The sequence below is a fragment of the Calypte anna genome, chromosome Z (assembly GCF_003957555.1).
Source record: "Calypte anna isolate BGI_N300 chromosome Z, bCalAnn1_v1.p, whole genome shotgun sequence".
Classification (NCBI taxonomy): Eukaryota; Metazoa; Chordata; class Aves; order Apodiformes; family Trochilidae; genus Calypte; species Calypte anna.
Window position 1 is genome coordinate 23,029,189 of NC_044274.1, and position 21,819 is coordinate 23,051,007.

Here is a 21,819-nt window from a genome sequence, read left to right on the forward strand (position 1 = left end):
ATAAAAGTCTTAGGTTTTTTTCACCTGTCCTTCTCTGAGACTCTTTTATGTTAATTTAAGGTTTGTAAATAAGCATATAGCTTTACTTTTCCAGAAGCAATGCATTTTAAAGATTTACTCAGAGATGTTAAAAAATACTTTGGCTTTCATTGTGAATGCAGTATTGTATTCAAAGTTTTCAGTTACTTTCACTTTTGATAAAATCACCAGAGTAGTATGGTATTTGACTTCTACAGGTATTGTCTGTAGTGGAAAACTTGTTCAGTGTAAATCAATTTCAATGTAACTTTATTTTCAGGTTGGAAGTGATTTTTGGGTGGTTTCATTTGGCTTTGCTGGAGGTTTGTTTAACTCACCCCAAAGTGCTTCTCCTTTAAGGTTAACAGGGTCATGGTTGGAGCTTAGGTCACAGAGTCAGGATTTGTGGGCCATTGCCAGCTGTGCTGCTGTTCCGTGTTCAGCAAGGTATGGTGCTCTAGAGTTTCTACTGAAGTCTTTAAGCCAAAGAGGGTTACAACTTCTTGAGTGGTCATGGTTCTTTGGTGTCAGAATGGGAAAGACTTTGATCCTGCCTTGCTTCTTGCCATGTGTGCCATCCTGCCATGAGTCAGCTCTGAAAATAACAGGTCCTTTTTTTACTTACTACAGCTGCATATTGTGGCAAAATACTTACCCTACAGTTAAGATTTTCTTGCAGAGTATGGGTTTTCCAATGTGTAATTCCTTCTCTTTTTATTAGTTATCTAAGTACCTCCTCTATATAGTGGAAGCACTAACTCAGTTTTTTATGAAGAGGCTTGGAATCTGAAGTACTATCACAGTGCTAAATATAAGACACAGGACAAATGAGACATACTGGATAATTATATACTTGAGATTAGTCCATTTTTTTTCTGGAGTCTGCATTTGTATTACCTGTTCTGTTTGGGAATGTAAATCACTGTGTTGTGGTATTTACATTGTAATTTAAATTTTTTTTCCCATTGTTTGTCTTAAGTATTCTTTTTTTAATCTTGCAGCTTTTCATAGCTGAAGGAAAATGATGGAGGAGAGTGGAATAGAAACAACTCCACCTGCCATGTCCCCACCAAGCACAGAAGGAGCTGCTGCTGCCCTTGCTACATCTGTCTCATTAGGTATAAAAACTTCCTCAGCATCTTGGTCATGTTTATTCATGTCTTTTGAAGCACACAGTTCATCCAAAAATGTTGCAGCCAGCACAATCAGCATAATTACAGTGCTCTTCTCCAGACTAATGGGAATAATTGTTAATCATGGAAGTGTGTTTCCTCTCTGGTACACATCTGACACACAGATTATTTTAAGCATTTCTTTTTTCTTGACGCTTTTCTAATGAAGTCATTGTGTTTTTTAAAGATGTGATGCCAGGAAAAGAATACCTTTCACTACCACTCACTTAGTTGAGCAGCATACAAGGGAATTGAAAAGCAAAAAAATTACAGTAGTGTCAGAGATAGTAGTAAATCTGGATAACTACTGTTTTAATATTGTGACTGGTAATCAAAGCATTTTATCTTATTTTTCAAGAATCTGAACACGATAATCTGACTATCAGATACTTAATTCTCTGTGGAAAGACACCTAAAAACTAGGTGGAACATGAAAACAGACCTACAATTTTTTTGGTCGTGTTTTATTTCATACAATACTCAATCTGGTACTTAAAAAATTCCAGTAAACTAATGATAAGTCTTCAGTGGTCTCTTTGGAGATTTCTTACCTAATAATGACAATGCAAAGCTATATACACTGAAGAGACAGTTGTTCTTTCTGACATGGTGAAAATGTCTGGAGTAATACCTGGGCAACAGTATTATGGCAAACTAAATACATTTCTCAGCAAATACTGATGGAAAATGTATAGAAAACATGGCTGAAGATCGAAGAAACAAGTGTTAGAACAAATGAAACAGTATGAGACGCTTGCTCTACAGGTTTCTGAAGGCACAGATGTTCATGTTTTTTGCTAAACTCTCTTTGATTAATAGAATACACAACAAACTACTTCACTGTCCAGTGCTAAAGAAGGAGTGAGCTGGAGAAGATACATTCTCAACAGTAAATGAATGCTTTAATAAAAACAATGTTTTAATTAAAGCTGTGTATGTGTAACCACTAATAGAGCAGTCGCTTTGACAAGAATAAAAATGGATTCTGGAATAAGGTTACAGAGATACACTACACAAAAAATGTATTCACTGCCTCATTCATAGCCAAGTTATTGCAACAAAAAACTGGAGCCAGAAGTGCGCAGTGATCTTTAAGTGGTAAATTCTTAAACTAGAGTTTATAGTGAGTTAGGAAGTGACCATGCAGTATTTTTGTATCTCACAGAGTTTTGCTGGTTATGTTGCAGGGTGTTTAGAAGAGATTAAAAGATTTTTCTTTTGCATAAAGAGAGGTCTGCCTGATTTGCTGATGTCTTATGTGATGACAAGTGGCTGTCAGCAGCATGCTATGTAGAAAGTACTTAGAAAAAACCATCTCAGAGTTTATGCCTTCAGGGTACAGGTAGTCTTTTAACAAGGAGTGATATAGTCACTTCTTTACAAAAAGAAGTCATGCTTTTGAGAGAGCATTTTGAAAAGTGATATTTGGAAATGTTTTACAGTCCTGTTGCAAAAAACCAATGCAAGTTTCTCATATAAAACCTGTCAGATCTGTACATAGAAACCTGCAAGGAGAATTTCCATACCTATAGAAAAATCTTGCAAATTAAGAGTTTCAGTGGGCTTTGAATTCATTTGTTAAAAATACTGCAATGAAACATCTACTGATTGGTTTGAAAGAGCAATTCATTGACCTCAAGGAAGATGGTCATTTGCTAGCTGTATTTCAAGAAAAACCTCTGTGTAGCTGATGTGTTGAAGTGGAAAACAAGTAGTATAATTTAGCAAGCACACCCAGTAAGCCATTTCCTCCATTTGGATCTATGTACCTTTGTGAGGGTATCTTTTCCAGCTCTGACAGCCACTAAAGTCAAATATGGAAATAGTCTGAATGCAGAACTAGACTTTCAGATTGCCTTTTCAGGAGGTGCTAAACCAAGATTTAAAAAATAATGTTCAATCATATGGCTCATCCTAAAAAATTACTGTTAGTAATTTTAGTGTATAGTATGCTAACCATTATTAACATATTCTATTAATAATATATTAATAGTTTTCAGTGGGAGCAGGAATCTTCTTGTAGTGTTAAATAAAAACATTTTTTTCATTCATCTTTATCTCATCCTTTTAAAGTTTCAATTATTTGTACTACAGTATTGTGGAACATGTAAATAAATTAGAAATAACTTTATATGAGTCTGGGGGAGGTGCATGCTCAGAATTTTTTTAATGATAGCAGTGTGTGATGAAGTCTGGATTAGTGCACCTTGGTGCACTAGTATCATTTGACTGCTATTGGTGTTTTAGGCTTAGGCTAGTGATGTGCTTGAGCTGACCCAACAGCTTACTAGCTTGCTGCTGTCAAAAATGTTCACTTCTGTTTTTCTAACTTAATTTTCTGGCTAAGCTTCATTAAGAGGGACATAGTAAAAGAGAAGGGAGAGGCATTAGGAGACAAGGTACCAGGGAGAAGAGAGCTGCCTGGTGTTAAGACCATGTCATAGAACTGTACCTCTGAAGTAACTCCCACCCTCTCAGATACTGCGAGTTTATGTTTTATTGTTCAACATCAGCATTTCCGGTATCATCTTTATTCCTGCTAACTAAGCGGTCACTCTGAAGGAACAGAACAAGAAATTTCTGATGCAGACTTCAGCTTCAGTGAAGATCGGTGGTTAAATGCTAATTCATATTTTTAAGCTTACGACAAATAGGGGTGGGGCTTGCAAGATACTCTTGCCAGAAATTGAGAGCAATTGCTGTTGTATACAAACCAGAATAAAATTTACCATAAAGGGGTAAAAAAACAGACTAGGTCAAAACTTATTTGTAAATTATCTGAGTGATTATATAACAACCTGGAGGCATTTCTAAAATCCCTTTTTTCTCTTTTTTCCTAACTTCACCCAGTCCCCTTGCTACACCAAGCAAGTCATCTTCTCCCACATGCTCACCACCCTTGCCAGCTGGAGTGTCTCCACTTCCCCCACCTGTGATAACTGCAGCTTCTCTTCCACTTGTGCATTCTGCAATGGTTTCTACTGCACCACCTCTAACTCCTGTCTCTCCTCCTTCAGCTTTTAGTACCTCCAACTCCCAGTTTTCTACGGCTCCTCCATTAAGCTCCAGTACTGGTTCTGGTCTTCCTGCACCTCCCACTGGGCCCCCCATTTCAGGATTTTGCATGTCTTCAACCAGTATTACTAGAGGTCATGCTGGTCGAGCACCACAAAGCCCACTGATGCCATCATTTTCTGCACCTCTAGTCACAGGTAGCTTTTTGTTTTATATGCTTTCATGTTTGTCAGACTGAGCGATCTGTGTGCACCACTGCTTGAATTCTGCAAGTTCAGCTTTATTATTTTTATGGATACACTTAATTAATGTAGCTGCACTCAGAGGAACAGAGAATAGCCTTTAAAATAGTCATAATCTAGGACAGAGAGTCTTCTTTGGTAGAGTTCCACTAGCATTCAAGCTCAGAAAAATCTTTGCCTGAGAGCTTTATTTTTTATTAATTTCAACAGGAAAGCCCAGCTGAACTTATATATGTATATTCTGTTTAGATCAGAGTCAAACCTTCAGCCATTGTATTTCCACAGAATGATATGGTATCTCAGAGTATAATTTCATAGTATTCCAAGTTTTTGTTCTGAAAAAGCATAACAAGCGGTCCATCCCATGACACCAGCTTCTGTTTTCTTGTTTCCAGACAATAAATGCATAAGGACAGCTAAAAATACATACCTTCCATGAAATCAATTGCTGTAGTTGCTAAACTGATATAATTTTCTGCTAGTGGAATGGAAACGTGGCTCTTCAACTGCAGTTGGGTTAGGCTTTTACTATTACTGGTGATACCTCTGTTGAAAGTAGTCTGTATTAGGAAGATGTCTAAAAAGACCTACGAATTGTGCGGTATATTATAAAAATAACTCCTGATTATGGCTGATGTTGGAAAATATGTTAAAGTAGGCTTGAGTAAGCGGGCAAAGGGCCATGCTTAAGTTTTCTATTTGTCAAGTTTCTTTTGTCTACCTTCAAAATATGTGAAGTTACTCATTTGCTTGCTCCTTTTTCCATTGCTACTAATTTCTAGCACTCAGGGTGAGACTATTCCCTACTTCTCTCTATATTATTGTGTATGAGAACATTCTTATGCCTTTGTTCAGAGAGCAACACCCATTCCTCATTTTCCTCTACTTATAAAAATTTGAATACAGTAAAACCCACCACTATTACACTAAGCCGCTAAAAAAAAAATAATTGTTTAATTTTTACATTATGTACAGGCAGTCTCAGTTCTATTAGCAGATATAGTTGGACTCATTTACAGTAGCTGTAGTTGCTAATCTTTAAGAAGCAGAATTGTTTTGGGGCCTTCAAGAAATGAAGTGAATCAGCTCAGTATTCTTCTGTTCTTCCTGTTCATTTTCCTGTTAAACAATTGCATGTTGCTACAGTGTAACAGCTTAAATGCAGTAAAGTAAATGAACACTTGTGTTCTATTTTTCCCTCTGACTAGGTGTGTTGACAGATCCTATTACTCAACAAGCAACTTCCTCATTCCCTTTGCCTCCTGGAACTGTTTCTGCAATCACCTTTCCCGAGGAGCATGAAGACCCCAGGGTATCTACTGCCCAAGGTGGAGCACCTGTGGGAGGACTGTGGGGGTTTATAAAGGTATGGGGTCTTGTCTGTTACGCTTCACAAGGAACTAGCTTTTTTTACTGACTAGGGTAGGACATACCTGATTTTTTAAATACATGTTGCTATAAATCCTTTTTTTCCTCCAGCCTCATGTGCATGGGGGATGTTTTTTAATAGTGGTGTCTGCTCAAACTGTGCTTTTTCTAAGTGTAGAAGAGGGAGCACTGCACAGATGCAGGTGTTCTAAGTTCATTTTAGTGTTTGTGACAGGAAGATAAGCATATTTGGCAGGTTCTGTCACATGTTTTAAATCAGGTAAAGCTTTAGAATCTCTTCAAGACCTGTAAGTTAATTTTCACTTCACAGCAACTGGATGCAGAAAAAGAGAATTTGTTTTAACTCAAAAGAATTCTCAGCATACCCCATTTCTTTAGCATTTCCTAGTTTATTGTGTTTGATTTCTGTAGCATGCAAATCCGGCCTGTTCTGTATCAGCCAAGTCTGTTCAAGAATCAATGTGTACATGTTTTTTCCACCAAAGTACAATTTACCTAAAAAGTGTTTTAAGATATTGTGTAGGATTTTTCTTTTCTATTATACTAGAACACATGTGGTGCAATTTAATTCTACAGAGAAAATAAGCAACAAAACCAACAAGTAGAATTTCATTAGTTTGCAGACTTCTTGGACCTGTGACAAATGCTACATGTGAGTAGCCTCATGGAAGTTTTGGTGAAAAGACCTAGGAACTGTCTATGAATAATGAACCATCTTTAAGAGCAATACTATTTTTTGTGCTGCCTCATGCTAAAGATGAAGGGAGAATCAAGAAGATTGATGTTGCAGTGGAACTGCAGAATTTAGGAGAGACTTTGAAGCCCTTTTGAACTTGAAAAGCTGGGAGAAAAAGGTTGTGTGTGACATGGCATTCTTCACTCCAGCAATACACATCTTGATAGTGATACAGTCTTAAAGAACAAGATTAATCCTTCATCAGTACAGTGAGAACAGAGTTGTCATGCTGCCCTTTTCAAGGAGATATGTCTTCTCAAGATCATAAAAAACAATCTTGCCTTTAATCTTAGACTCATAGAATGGATAGAGTTGGAAGGGACCTTAAAGGTCATCTAGTTCCAACCCCACTGCATGGGCAGGGACACAAGGGACACCTGGCCTTGAACACTTCCTAGGAGGAGGCAGCCATAGCCCCCTGGGCAGCCTGTTTAAGCATCTTACTACCCTCACAGATAAGAATTGCTTTGTAATGTCTAACCTTAATATCCTCTTTTCACGTTTGAAAATATTTCCCCTTATACTCTCACTACACACCTGTGTAAAAAGCCCTACCCCAGCTTTCTTGTAGGCTCCCTTCAGATATTGGAAGGTTGCTATAAGGTCACCTTAGAGCCTCCTCTTTTCCAGGCTGAACAACCCCATCATGGATCAGGAACTGGTTGAAAGGAAGGAGTCAGAGAGTTGTAGTCAATGGGGCAGAATCTGGTTGGAGGTGTGTGACTAGTGGAGTCCCTCAGGGGTCGGTACTGGGACCAGTGTTGTTCAATATCTTCATCAACGACTTGGATGAGGGTATAGAGTGTACCCTCAGCAAGTTTGCTGATGACACTAAGCTGGGAGGAGTGGCTGACACACCGGAAGGCCGTGCGGCCATTCAGAGAGACTTAGACAGGCTAGAGAGTTGGGCAGAGAGAAACATGATGAAGTTCAACAAGGGGAAGTGTAGAGTTTTGCATTTGGGGAAGAACAACACGATGTCCCAGTATAGGTTGGGGGCTGACCTGCTGGAGAGCAGTGTAGGTGAAAGAGACCTGGGGGTCCTGGTAGACAAGAGGATGACCATGAGCCAGCAATGTGCCCTTGTGGCCAAGAAGGCCAATGGCATCCTGGGGTGCATTAGGAAGGGTGTGGTTAGTAGGTCAAGAGAGGTTCTCCTCCCCCTCTATTCTGCATTGGTGAGGCCACACCTGGAGTATTGTGTCCAGTTCTGGGCCCCTCAGTTCAAGAAGGACAGGGAAGTGCTTGAAAGAGTCCAGCGCAGAGCTACGAAGATGATTAAGGGAGTGGAACATCTCCCTTATGAGGAAAGGCTGAGGGAGCTGGGTCTCTTTAGTTTGGAGAAAAGGAGACTGAGGGGTGACCTCATCAATGTTTTCAAATATGTAAGGAGCGAGTGTCAGGGAGATGGAGTTAGGCTTTTCTCAGTGATTACCAGTGATAGGACAAGGGGTAATGGGTGTAAATTGGAGCATAGGAGGTTCAAGTTGAATATTCGAAAAAATTTTTTTACTGTAAGGGTGACAGAGCCCTGGAACAGGCTGCCCAGGGAGGTTGTGGAGTCTCCTTCACTGGAGACATTCAAAACCCGCTTGGACATGTTCCTGCGCGATGTACTCTAGGTGGCCCTGCTCTGGCAGGGGGGGTTGGACTAGATGATCTTTCGAGGTCCCTTCCAACCCCTAGGATTCTATGATTCTATGATTCTATGATCTTCTTTAGCCTGTCTTAATGGGGGAGGTTCTCTAGCCCTCTGATCATTTTAGTGGCTCTTCTCTGGATATGTTCCAGCTCAGGACAGAGTTGGCTGTCTGGGCTGCAAGCACACATTGATGGCTCATGTTAAGCTTCTGGACCATTACCATCCCCAGGCCCTTCTTTTTAGGGCTGTCTGCAATCCATAATAATGTGCTTTTCTCACTAACCTTATTCCTCTTAATATTTACAATAGATGGTAATTTAAAAAAAAGTTCATTTTTCTTGTAACGTGATTCTGTAGCCCTTTTGAAAGCACTGGAGCTTGCAATGGCAAATTTTTTGAAAAGCCAGTCTGATCCACATTACTGGTGCCTTTATGCCAGTAGGATTCAAAAGATGTTCTATTTTTTGTTTTTGGAGAAGGTCCGTATCACTGACTACAATAATAAAATCTAGATTTTGGTTGAAGTATTATGTGTTTTGTTTGCTCTGTTTGATCAGTGACCTCTTTTTCAGAATTTCCTAGGTAATTAATGTCTCCTCATTCTTCTGTACTGAAGCTCTGTGTTTGCCATCTGCTGACGTGGAAGAGTCTCCATTGGGCAACATGAATTTATATTTGCTTTTTAATTGACTTGGTAGAAGTTCCAAACTTCATGGCATTATGGTTCATAGTATTATGCTAGCTTCATGTTTTTTTACATTGGTGTAAAACTATGGATTATTTCTCCCATCTCTATGGATTATTTTATCACCTGCTCGTGCTAGGGTGATGAACATAATGAAATATTCCTAAGGTAAAAGCAGCAGATTCTTGTTGCTCGAAAATTTGATTATCTGAAGAAGATGGATAATTACTGTTTGTTAGGCAATCTTGCTGCTGATTGGTGAAGTACTGCCTGGCTTTGCATTACTGGAAAGACACTAGAACTGGAAATCCCTGCCTAAAATGTTTCTGAAGATGTCATAGCATTTACTCAGTTTTTGTTAGAACAACAAACTTCAGCATATTCTTGTGAGAGAGATGAATGAGAAATATGGATTTCCTTGTTCTTGATGGCAGTCTATGGATTTTGCAAGGGTTTCACAACCATCACTAAGTGAATGCTGCCATTCAGAAAACTTGTGTTACATTAATGAGAAACAAGTGGCTGCACTGGGCTTTGCCTTGAAAAAGTTTATGGTGCTAGAGTGAGTGATTGTTTTATTTCCTTTACTAAATTCCACTATCAGTCTTAGTGTTCTGGACAGTAGTGAGATATTTCAGCATGAGCCATGAGATAAGTTAGTCATTGTTAGTAGCTATGCAGTAACTCAGTAATTGTAGAAGTGTGATTTTTGTAGGTTTTTTCATTGTTAAGCTTGCTACAAAGAAATAGAAAGCATCCAAAGTTGGATGGGGCTTTGAGCAACCTGATCTAATGGACGGTACGTGTAAGAACGATTAGAGCTAGATGGTCTTCAAGGCCCCTTCAACCCAATCCATTCTGTGATATTGGAAGGAGGTTTTGCTGAGCAAAATCTATTCTGAAAGAATTAAAACTACTCTGATTCTGCTTTTCTCTGAAATACTGTGTAGGTATACCAAGCAACCACTTCCTGGATAAATGTGTGTGCACAGTGCTGTCCTGTAATGCTTGTCACTTGGTAAAGAAAATAAAAGCACATGTAGTTGCAGTATTAGACTGAAAGTAGTCTGTAATATTAGACTGAAAGGTTTCTGTAAAATAAAGCATTTCTAGTGCTTTATCTCTCAATGATTCAGCATTGGTTTCTTCTTGTGATCTTAACCTGAATTCAAATAAACTTCAGACTTGATACAGACATTCAGTAAGACTATTTGCAAGACACAGGACAGCATTGGTGTTTATATTTTTAAAATCTTTAGGTCTGTCAGTAGTTTTACCTGTGATTTGGTTGGAGAATACAGAACAGTTTTCCAGCTGTGTTTAGAATTTATAAATTGAGGACTTTCAGCTTAATTGCTCTAGTAATATTTTTTAGTAATAGGCTGTTCAAAAATAGATCCTATTGTTTGTTCTTAGAAAAGACTCTTCAACTTGAATTACCATGGTCTAAATCTAGCTACCTGTAATTAGCATTGGGAATCTACAGTTTTGCTAAATTCTCGAGGCTTCTGGCCCCAGAAGAGATTAGATCAAGGGTGTTGCCCACCATTACTGATGGGACTGTTTCTGCATTAATATCGAAGAGCATGTTAAAGATGATGTTTGAACTTCAGGTGTGTAACTGAGGAGTCATATCCTGTAGTATTTGTGCTGAGGAGTGAAATACAACAACAGGTATTACAAAGTGTAGAAGAGGTAAGAAAAGCACAAAGCAGCCTAATACTAATATTGAAGGGGGGTTGTTTGTTTTTTAGGAAACATTTTGAGTTTCTTATGAAAAAAGCAAAGAAGATAATGTGTAAATCTGTTTGCTTAAATTTAGGGTGTAGTTGAGAATCCCATGGTGAAGTCTGTGCTTGATAAAACCAAACATTCAGTGGAGACTATGATCACTACTCTGGATCCTGGCATGGTTCCATATATCAGTAAGTATTTGTGACAAACTATTAACTAATACATGTAACAGTTAAAGAGGTTGATACAGTAGCACATTACTTTTACCTTTGATGTTTGTATATGTAGTGTGTTAAAGTCACAATACTGGTTTCTTAAGTTATTTGTCCATCCAGTGAAACTCATGGAAGCTGAACTATTTATGTGTGTCCTGAGGCTCATTTGAACTGTGTCCTCCTAGAGTTCACCTCGTGGCATAGTAGTACCCTTGAATTCAGCTTGTGAAAGATGAGGAAGTTATAAAGAAAACAAACAAAAAGAAGAGACTGTGTCTGTAATCCCCAAGTTGCATGCTGTTTTCTTCCACTGTATCTGTATTTAAGCTTCAAAAATTTCTGTCTGCATGGGAAACGGTCAGCTTGTAAGTGTAAACATTAATACTTTTTATAACAGGAGGTAACAAGGAGTCTTAAGTATTACAAGGTACTGCCATTTTAGTGTATAATACACAAGGTATAGTGAAATTTCATGTTCAAGTAACAGAGCTTAACTTAATTTGACAGTTTTGTCAATATATAGTCTTTATATTCTAAGTTCTAATATTTCCACATTTCCATAGTGTGAGACAGGTCTTCTCACAGGTTGTATTTTTTTAATGCATCTAATCTCTTTGTTTCCCTTTTGTACTATCTGTGAGGAACAAAGATACGCTTTTGATATATGAAGATCCTTAATACAAAGGACCATAATCTGTTTTCTGCTATCAAAGTACAAGAATATGGGGCACAGTTACCATTTTTATGATACTATGCAGTAATATAGGAAGTACTTCATGGGTTAGTTTTTAGTTGCATTAAAAACTGTTGAACAGTTTTTCAATCTTTGGGCACTGAGGCAAAGCTAACTTCAGCAAAAAATCGTCAATTTGAAGCAGCTGGTTATTGATGTTAACTTCATTCATACCAAGAAGGAAGCTATGAAAAAAAAAAGATACTCTCAATAGTTTTTTAGTCCTGTTATTACCCAGTGTTTAAAACAGTTGCTCAGAGTTCAGTGAAGCAGTAAAGCCATCAATAAATAAAAAACTTAGAAGCCCAAAAATCAAATAAAATGTTGATTGTTGGTGGTGTATATCTTCATAAAAAGGAGATATTTTCTGTAACTGAGATCTGCTAATTAATATGAACCAAAGAATAAATTTTTCTTTTCTTTAAAATTTAAACTTCAAACTTGTCACTATCAGTGGAGGAATCAGAATAAATGCTGCAGACTTGGTCAGTTTGTGTAATTAGGTGGACTCTTAGTATTTGGAAACAAAACCACTGGGCTATGTTCTTTTTTAATTTCTTTGTCGTGTTTCTTTTTTAGTTCGAGAGGTGTCTTAATATGTTTTTGTATAGTCAGTGAGCCTGGGAAACGACAGATTAAAAGGCTGTTCCTTAGTTTGTTACTCTTGTTGTAAGAAATGCCCCACTGGATCACGGAATCACAAACTGGTGTGGAGTGGAAGGGACCTCTGGAGGGTCTCTTGTCCAACCCCCACTCCTTCAGCAGGGCCACCTAGAGCCAGTTGCACAGCTTGGGAGGATCTCCAAGGATGAGTACTTCACCACCTCTCTGGGCAACTTGAGCCAGTGCTCAGTCACCTTCACAGTATAACATTTTCCAGATGTGATATGGAACCTCACAAATTTCAGTTTGTGCCCATTGCCTCTAGTCTTCCGCTCTACTGGGCATCACTTGACTTGGCTCAGGCCTCTTTGCAGCCTCTCTTCAGATATTTGTGAACACTGGTAAGATCCCTCTGAGTCTTTTCTTCTCCATGCTGAGCATTCCCAGCTGTCAGTCTTTCCTAATAGAAGAGATGGTCCAGATCTGTGGTTCATCTAGCTCGGTATTCTGTCTCCAGCAGAGGTTTTTTACTACCACTTTCTCCATTTGTTCCCTTTCATAAGGAAGAGTGTCATGCATGCGTTTTCTACCACTTTCCATAGTACCAAAACAGCCTTAGAAATTGATGTCTAAGTTGTTCTTCTGAATCCATGAATTGTCGTCATAAATGATACGTTTTTTTTCAGGTACTGAACAACCATCAGTTCCTCCTTTTTGTCTTTCATCTCCGAATCACTTAGCTGTTCATTTGACATTTGCTTCCTAATTTACTTCTGATTCATATAAGAGCCTTTGTGCAGTTCATGAAAAGAAGAACAGCTGAAGTATACTGTTAAGATTTAGAATGTTTTTGAACTAGTTGGGGTGGGGAAAAACACATTCTCACATATATATGTAACTGTATTTTACAGAAACAGGGGGAGAACTGGATATAGTGGTTACTTCCAACAAAGAGTTAAAGGTTGCGGCAATTCGAGACGCATTTCAGGAAGTGTTTGGAATGGCAGTTGTTACTGGAGAGGCTGCACAGTCCAACATCGCACCCCAACCTGTAGGCTATGCTGCAGGTTTAAAAGTAAGTTGATACGTAACAGTACTAAAGGGCTGCCAATGTAAAGTATGGAAACATTCACCCAGGGAATCTGATTTTCCTTAAGGGGAAAGTCAATTGTGCAATAGATAAAGATTTTCTTTTTTTTTTTTTTTTTAATTGCCATCGGCATCATTAGATCAGTTTAAAACTGCTTATCAAAAGTCTCTGAGGTTTTTTACTACCACTTTCATAACAAATGAGGAATATTTATATCAAGTTTTTTATACTGTCATTGATAATCATCACATGTGGTATACATTGTACTACTACAGCAGTTTCAGAGTGTATCACGCATTTCTTCTTAGTCTATTACCAGCTGCCATTTAGCAAATGTTAGAAATTAAGAGGCACTGTAAGACTGAGTGTCTCCTCACTAATTCAGAAGGTCAAAGATGGCTTGAACAACACTTGTCAGGGATTTTCCTGAACAGATGTTTTATGATTGAAAAGTAAGAATTCACTGTGGAGCCTTGCAAACAGCTGTGCTGGCCCAGAGGAATGTTGACAAAGGTTGTTTTGCTAGATTCAAAAAACTGGCATGTTTGCTAGATTCAAAAAACTGGCATGTTTGTCAGATGTATGTAGGTGCAAACACTTATATACCCTGAAAATAACTAGTATTTTGTTTTTTAAATGTAAGCAAATCATTTAATCATTAAGGAAATATTTTCTCCTTACTGTTGTGGCTGCCTTCAGTGGTGTATAAAGCCTATCCTCTTAGCAATGTATTATTTGATAGAATTTTATATTGAGATAAGAGGTTAATTTGTATGTTTTTCTGCTTGTTTAGTACTGCATGGTGGTAATCGTAGTAGTAGTAGTAGTAGCATTCCTATTGCAATTTTCAGAGTAATAGCAGGTTCCTACCTTTTAGCTGGAAAAGCACCAGAACAAAGAGATTCTCTTGCCCTTGGTCTCACAGAGTCAGTCCAAAGCTTCAAAAGATCTGAACCTGACAAATCTTAAGATGCAAAAATATTAATGTGGGCAATGGAAATATATACTAATGCTTTAACTACTAGTGAAGCTTGGCAGTGTTACAGATTAGGAATTCTTTGCATGCTCATCTAGGTCTTCTTCTTGGAAAATACTTATAACACAGTTTTCATTACTGTTCAGGTTTCCAGTATGAATTTTCATGAGTAGTTTGGGGTTTTATTCCTAATGTTGAAATAAGAGTAATTTTTAAAAATATCTCATTTTATATTTAACTTGAAAAATGTGTTCCAGACTTCTTTTTGCATTTTTCTGTCAACACTGTACTATGTTGTGGTCCAAATTGTATTATTTTGTCTAACAGTTTATCTTACGGTTTAGGGAGCCCAAGAAAGGATAGACAGCTTGCGTCGGACAGGAGTAATACATGAAAAACAGCCTGCTGTATCAGTAGAAAACTTCATTGAGGAATTGCTTCCTGACATGTGAGAACCTTAGTTATATTCCTAGGAAAAAAAAAAGGAAAGAAGAACGGAATGTTCTCTCCTGACACGGAGGGGCCTACAAAGAATTGGTGGCACTATCACTGAGCAGGAGAAAGGAGAGAATATGTCTTCAGTATTGCTTTGGCAGGCTTAATTTTTGTGATAATACTTGGTTTTCTGTCTGGACATCTTTAATATACTTTTTCAGATTTTTCAAGATTCATAAGATGTAAACAATAAATTTAAACTGAGATGACAAAATTTAGGAGCTTTGGCTAGTAGTTTGCTTAGTGTTGTGTGTGCACTCTCTTTCTTTGAAGTTGTATTCAGTTCAGAGCAACTAGGATTTGTTCTGGCATCATTAGTAGTATGATTTTGTCAGACAATATGTTACACATTTTCTTTTCATTGGACATGTACTTAGTATTTTTAACCTTTACTGCACAGACATAACCAGTGTTTGAGAATGCATACATTTTGATAGTTAGTTCTTCAAGTAGCTGCATAATTAATTTTCAAAATAGAAAGGACAATGTCATGCTTTTCTTATTATATACTTAATGTTTTTCCTGTATTTGCAATTTTGTTCATGTGGTGAGTTTTAGTTGGTTTTTTTTGACACATAACGTGCTCTTGCTCCATTTTTAAAAATATATTTATTATCCGTAGTGGAAGATGGTGAATTTTTTAGCGTTAATGGAAATTGTGTTTTGATTTTTGTTTAGTATTCCTTTCCATCTAACCTTATTTAGATGTTTGATCATATTTCCACAAAGGAATGATAATGAGATCTCTGTTTCAAAATAATTTGTGTTCTTGTCCTTTGAATTTACTCATTCCTAGATCTGAAAATGTTTCTTTAAGTACTAAACATGAAAGGGCTCGCCCAGGACTGCAGTGTTCCTGAAAGGAAGGATAGCTCTTTCATGCACTTATTAGAGGCCCCAAGAATGTCTTGGTATTCTTTACTAGTTACATTAGAAACAACAAGTAATAATGCATGTCATCACAGGTGGTTTGACATTGGATGTCTGATCATTGAAGATCCAGTTCATGGAATTCATCTGGAAGCTTTTACCCAAGCAACACCAGTGCCTTTGCAATATGTTCAGCAGGTGAGTTTTCTGTTTTCTTACCAGCATTGGATTATTAATTGACATAAATAAGTTTTAATTTCACTTACTTCACTGTCAGTTCGTACTAACAGTTGCTCCACTTGAATGTTTTAATGTATGAAACATGAACTATTTTTGAATCATATTTCAGTATTACCTGAAAATCTTTAGGCAACTGTGGCAAAACAGTTCTTGATGAACAATCTCATTCTGAAATGCATAGCACTTGGAAGTACTAGTTTTACTTTTCTATTAATGAAGAAGAAATACTCCCAGAAGAATTAACAAGAAGGAAATATTAACCAAGAGAAAATTTACTACAAAAAAGTGCTCCCTCAAAAAAAGTACTCCCTCAAAGAGAAAACACAACTGTTATTAACATTGACTTATTTTCAATAGTCTGGTTCAGTGACTCAAAATTAGGAGGGTGTCTGTGTGCATACAAATACGTTAGCAGTAAGGATCTTAACTTTCCATGTAGGCCCAAGTTTATCAATTGAGATCTTACCACTTAATTCTTAATAAAGCTCATAAAAGCTCATAAATCTTACTTATGTTGTTAATTACCAGCACACAAACAGCATGATGTACTGATTAATATTCTGAAAATATAAATAAAAAAATAAATTAAGGACAGCCCTTCGGATCTCTGCTTGGAGTTAATGACACCATGAAAGTATAGACGGTCATCTAACAGGCAAGACTGATACCCTCTTTTCACTGGGCTGTTCTGACAAGGATGTAAAATTCTGAGAGAAGAAGATAAAAAACTGGAAATACCATGTTCATCCCATGGAAAATAATGCAGTACTGTACAATTCCTAAATACCACGTGTAGGAATTTTTCATGAGATTGTTTACATTTCTTTAGGTGTACACTGGGATTTGCTCCAAACTCCAGTCACTGCATGTTGCCTGACAGCAGATATGAATCATACATTAGTTAACTCCAGTCTGAAAATTATTTTAAAATAGATACTTCCATGAAGAGTTCAAAGCAAAACTCTTTGGGGTTTGAGCTTCAGGGAGTTGTATAAATGTGTTAAATGTATTTGAATTTATATATACATTTATTTAAATAAATATGTTTGTATAAATCCTGTCCAGTATCTTTAAGCAAAATCTAGATCATAACAGGGGAAAACAACAGCAATTTTGTAGTTTTACTTCAGACTAAGAAGAGAGAAGAAATATGTGTTGGGCAGGCAATGTTATTTGTTATTTGCACTATGAAAGATTTAATAGAGGCAACATTAAAAGCAATTATGTTTGTCGAAATTCTTGCTAGCTATGTATTTTATTGTTCTGTGAATTGACATAATGGTAAAGCTGTCTGTACAGAAGATGCACTTTTTTGTTAATGCCCTTACCAGTGGCTTAGAGTTTTCTAAGCACATAATATTAGACTCACAGCTCTTCATAACTCTAATATTACTTGATTTGAGGAGGTAAAAAGTTGAATTTAAAAGCTTGTTTTGAGAATAATTTTCTGTTAAGAGACTAGATGTCATCTTTTTTTATTGAGCAGAAATTGCATTTTCAGTCATGATGTAAAGCTACAGAAAGGTTGTTTTTTATTTTATGCTAAGTCTACTGATTGATAGGAGTAAAAATACCAAGTAATTAATTTATGGATCGTGTGCAACTGTGGATCGTAATGGAAATACCATAATCAGCTAGTCAGTCCCCTCTTGCTGCCAGTTGCACTTTTTTACCTCTTACTGCCAAAATGTTCTGACCAATAAGGATAGCTTCCTGTCCCTGTGCATAAGAAATCTGCCCTTTTATATCTCTTGATACTAAGTTATTTCTCTATTGGAGTGGACAGCATAATCTAACAAAGTTACATAGGCAAGTTACATGTTGCAAGACAGTCATTTTAGGAAAGCTGGAACACACTAAAGAACTCTCTGATCTGTTGTACACGCATTGGAAACAGATGAACTCAAATATTTGTCAAAGTAAAATCTATATGAAGAACTTGGCCCAGTGTGCAATGCTGTGAAGAACAGAGTAATACTAAGAAATTATCTTTCTCAGGGTAAAAGTCTTCTGTCCATTTTATGCAGCAGCGGATAGCATCAGACCAGATAAACAGTTCATCTTATGGTTTCCCTTCTGCTTCCAGATTCAGGGAGTCTAAGTATGTGATCCCTCTGTCACCTCATGCGAATAGCTCAGTTCTCCATTTCTGCCAGGCTCATCTTACTTCTTGTATTTGGCTACTTTCCTATGTGAGAGGGACATTTTATTAATTTTAAAAACCTTTGTAGGGTAAGAATGATGTATAAATGTGTTATTATTGATTCTATTTGTTGATTACTTTAAAAGAAAGCTACATCCTGGTAATGGCAGAATGTCTTCTCACTCTTAGGCATGTGTTTTATCTTTATACTGCTCATACGTCATTTGGATCATGATATATACAAATGAAAATATGATCAGCAAGACAAATCATGAGGCAGTCTGAATTTTGTATTTGGATAGCCTTTAATTTGTCATGTAGTATTACTGATTTAAGAATGATTACTTACACAAGTTAGTAATGGTGAAGACAGAAACAAAACTTCTCATTTCAATAATCCCTTTTCAACATATTACACAGGCTAAGAGCCTCACTCCTCAGGACTACAGTCTGAGATGGTCAGGCCTGTTGGTGACCGTGGGCGAAGTGCTTGAGAAGAGTTTACTGAATGTCAACAGGGCTGATTGGCACTTGGTATTCACAGGCATGTCCTGTCGGCAGATGATCTACAGTGCAGCTAAGGCTCTGGCGGGAATGTACAAACAGCACTTACCACCCAGGACTGTTTGAAAGAAGGCTGATCCATGATACTAAGGAATACTGGGGATGATTCTAGAACTGAAAGCTACATGTTCTAATGCTCAGTGGAAACAGCACATGTTTGTAATCTAACTGTAAACTGTATTTTACTTTTTAAAAAGTGAAGGTAATTCCTGATAGTTGAAATGAGCAATTGCAATTTTTAACAACTATGATCTCCAATATGATTCACAAAACAGGATATCTGAACAAACATGTATTTGCAATGGGGATAAAAAGCATTACAGTTTGTCAAGTGGAATGTGCTCTTATTTGACATTTAGCAGGCATTTGCTGAGGTATTTTTGTTACTGTACCTTTTTTTAAGAAGGGGTTTATTGTGTAGCTATTTCTATTATATCAGTAATATGAACATATTGACAGCACAATATGTATGTTATGTGTGCATTGCAAACCAGAGATTACATTCTGTATTTTCTTCAAGCATGTTCCTAGTTGGTATGTAACACCTCATAGGTTTGGTGTCTGTATTTAAGTTCTCAGGAGTGCTGCTGAGTAGTTTTTACCACACATAACAGTGAGCTGCTGAAGAAGAGCACGAAACCATGCCCCATTAGTTAAAAGTATTTGCTAAATAATTTTGAAATTTTGAATATAATTTTGAATTTTCTTTTTATGTAACAGTAGTGACATTCATGTCCAATAGAACACTGGACAGATTTCAAGATGCTTCAGTGGGTTTTAGATCAAGTACCACAAACTCATGAATTTTCAGCAGTTACAACATAGTTTACTCCAGGGCTTCCAAATTTCATGTGGAATGACAGTCTCTTCTAGCAAGTCATGGTTGTCATCAGTTTGGTATGCAAAATGGTGAGATATGTATCTGTTGCTTTGCTGTCCTGGGTTTTCTAAACATTTTAAAGTCTTAAATGCCTTCTCATTATAATGAACTTGCTTTTCTTATACAGGTTTTTCAGTGGTGTCAGATGGTTTTCATGGCTATAAGTGGTCTTTATCCATGTTCCCTCAATCTTAACTTGTTATTCAGATATATGGGAGTAATTGGTAAGAAAATATTTTGGTAATAATAGGTTTTTTTAACAAATGAAGAATAAAGAAATACCTTCTGTTTGCCTTAAAGAAGCAGTTTTTCAGCTTATATCCCTCTACCTTTATCTTCCCTAAATGCTTTCAAAGGAGTTTTTAAAATACAGTGTATTGTAAGCCAGCTTATACTTGTGCTCAGTGAAAGCCATTGTATTTCCAAGTAATATATTTTGCCTTAATTGGCTTACTCTGTAAATTAGTTGAATAAATGTTTGTCCTGGAGGTTTGTATCTATTTAGAAGGTTCTTTTTTTTCATACCACTGTTGAATATCTGTTCAATGAAATTGTATTTACATATAGTCCAGGAGCTGCAGTTGGCATGGAAGAATTTTGAAGCAAATTAACGTTCAGCTTTTTACCAGGCACGACCCTAATATCCTATGTTGTTTTATATTGAAATCAACTTAGAATAGCACATATCAGAACAACTTTGGACACATAAAGACAATTCTCAGCTGCTAGTCATCGCTTTAGATACAGCTGCAGAAGCCAATTCTGTAGCTTTGTGAATTGGTAAGGTTGTTCAGATATGAGTGTCCTAAATGAAAGAGCAGGAAGTTTCCCATGGTTGAAGATGGAGGCTGAAAAAGATTGTGTGGAGACATCCAGAAGGAGAGGACACCAGCTACAGTAATTCCTATGTTTATTTCTGCATTTGGAATTGGTGTTTTAATTGTTTTGTTTTGTGGCAAGTGGTACTGAATGCAACATATTCTCAGTTCAATTCCTTGGGACAGGAATGAGATAGATGGTTATACCACTGCTTTTCAGCACTTCCTAACCATGTTTCATGCCCATGACAAAGATGTTCTCTGTGCATGCTGGAATACATGTTTACCTGTTGTGCTACCATTTTTAAAAGAGTGTTTCAAGTAGATGCTGCCAGATGCTTCCAGACTGCATTAAATTGAATCAGTTTTACAGGATCTTTTGACTGAGGTGGAGACTTTAAAATGCTGGTAGTAGCTCATTAGTTCTCCCATTGCCTGGTACACTAAGGAGCAACACTTGCTGCTTTTGTGCAGCCCCTCCTGTGCTAAGTGTTTAAATGCACTGCTTTGTACTTATTAAGGTAGTGACTCAGTCAATGATACATTGCACAATGGCAGGATATTAGTTGTTATGGCGAGTAGTGTTTATCAGAGCTATAAATTCAGGTTGAGTTTAGAAGATCTTTATAGGCTACTAAAAGATGGATCAGTGTTCAGAGAGATCAGTACAAGGATTTTATGTGTAGGAAGAATACTGGATTTTTATTCCGAGGCTGAAAAATAGTTTCAGGACTTAATGAGGTTTTTAAAGACAGTTAGCGCCTTCTGATTAGTGCAAAAGTCTCTGAAATTGCTTTATTATTTGATGCCAGCTCAAAGAAGAGTAAGTTAAACAATTTTTATTCATTTCTGTAAGTGAGATTTTAGTAGATCAGAGAGAAGATAAAATTTTTAAGATATTTTTCTATTTTTAAATTCTAGTTGGTTTTCTTTAAGGGGAATAATCACAGTAGCCATCATGTTAAAAAGACATTCTCTGTCTTTTTAACATACTTTCTGGTACAAGTTACTCCTAGTGGCCACTAACAAGCTTTACCATTTGTAGTAGGATTTTTGGGTAGTGTTTACTATCACTGTATTTTATTTTTTTTTTAAGCAAATGTACTTTGCCCATTTGGTCCAACTTCGCAAAAAGTAGCCCCCCCTCTTTTTCAAAACACTCACTAATTTTCGATATACAGGTGGCAGATAATGTGGCTATGAATGCTGCATTTCTACTTTTGTCTTGCTATGGTGGCCTGCCCTAAGAATATACAAAACAGAGCAGCAAAGGTTAAAATGCAATGTGTGCTGCAAATAAATACATTCCAAAGTCAGATACAGTCCTGTTGCAGTTTGATTTCACTGAAATCAAACAGGTAAGCAGGTACAGCAGCCGTAAGTAACAGCAAATAACTATTATTTATTATTTTCAAATCCTTAATGTCTGTAAGTGCTTTCCAAAACAAATACGCTGGCATGTCTTCTTGGTAAGATTAGAGACATGAATTTTAGACATGATGTCATAAAGGATGTTTGGAAGGAGAGTGTGACTGTGGTATCAGCAGAGAAGGGCCAAG

General features: G+C 37.0%; 1 protein-coding gene across 3 annotated transcripts in view; it reads left to right on the forward strand.

Annotated features, from left to right (window-relative positions):
• The window catches only part of PRRC1 (proline rich coiled-coil 1), an 81,023-nt gene that overhangs the window by 5,724 nt on the left and 53,480 nt on the right, over window positions 1-21,819 (forward strand). The window contains exons 2-9 of one of the 3 annotated variants that reach the window (XM_030467270.1): window positions 1,020-1,136; window positions 4,208-4,402; window positions 5,656-5,813; window positions 10,722-10,824; window positions 13,096-13,259; window positions 14,595-14,698; window positions 15,711-15,813; window positions 18,419-19,928. In XM_030467270.1, the coding sequence (XP_030323130.1) occupies window positions 1,040-1,136; window positions 4,208-4,402; window positions 5,656-5,813; window positions 10,722-10,824; window positions 13,096-13,259; window positions 14,595-14,698; window positions 15,711-15,813; window positions 18,419-18,628 (1,134 nt within the window). In that variant the 5' untranslated portion in view covers window positions 1,020-1,039 and the 3' untranslated portion in view covers window positions 18,629-19,928. Of the gene's footprint in view, window positions 1-1,019; window positions 1,137-4,030; window positions 4,403-5,655; window positions 5,814-10,721; window positions 10,825-13,095; window positions 13,260-14,594; window positions 14,699-15,710; window positions 15,814-18,418; window positions 19,931-21,819 lie in introns of those variants that run through there. The other 2 variants (XM_030467268.1, XM_030467269.1) reach the window with 2 other exon arrangements.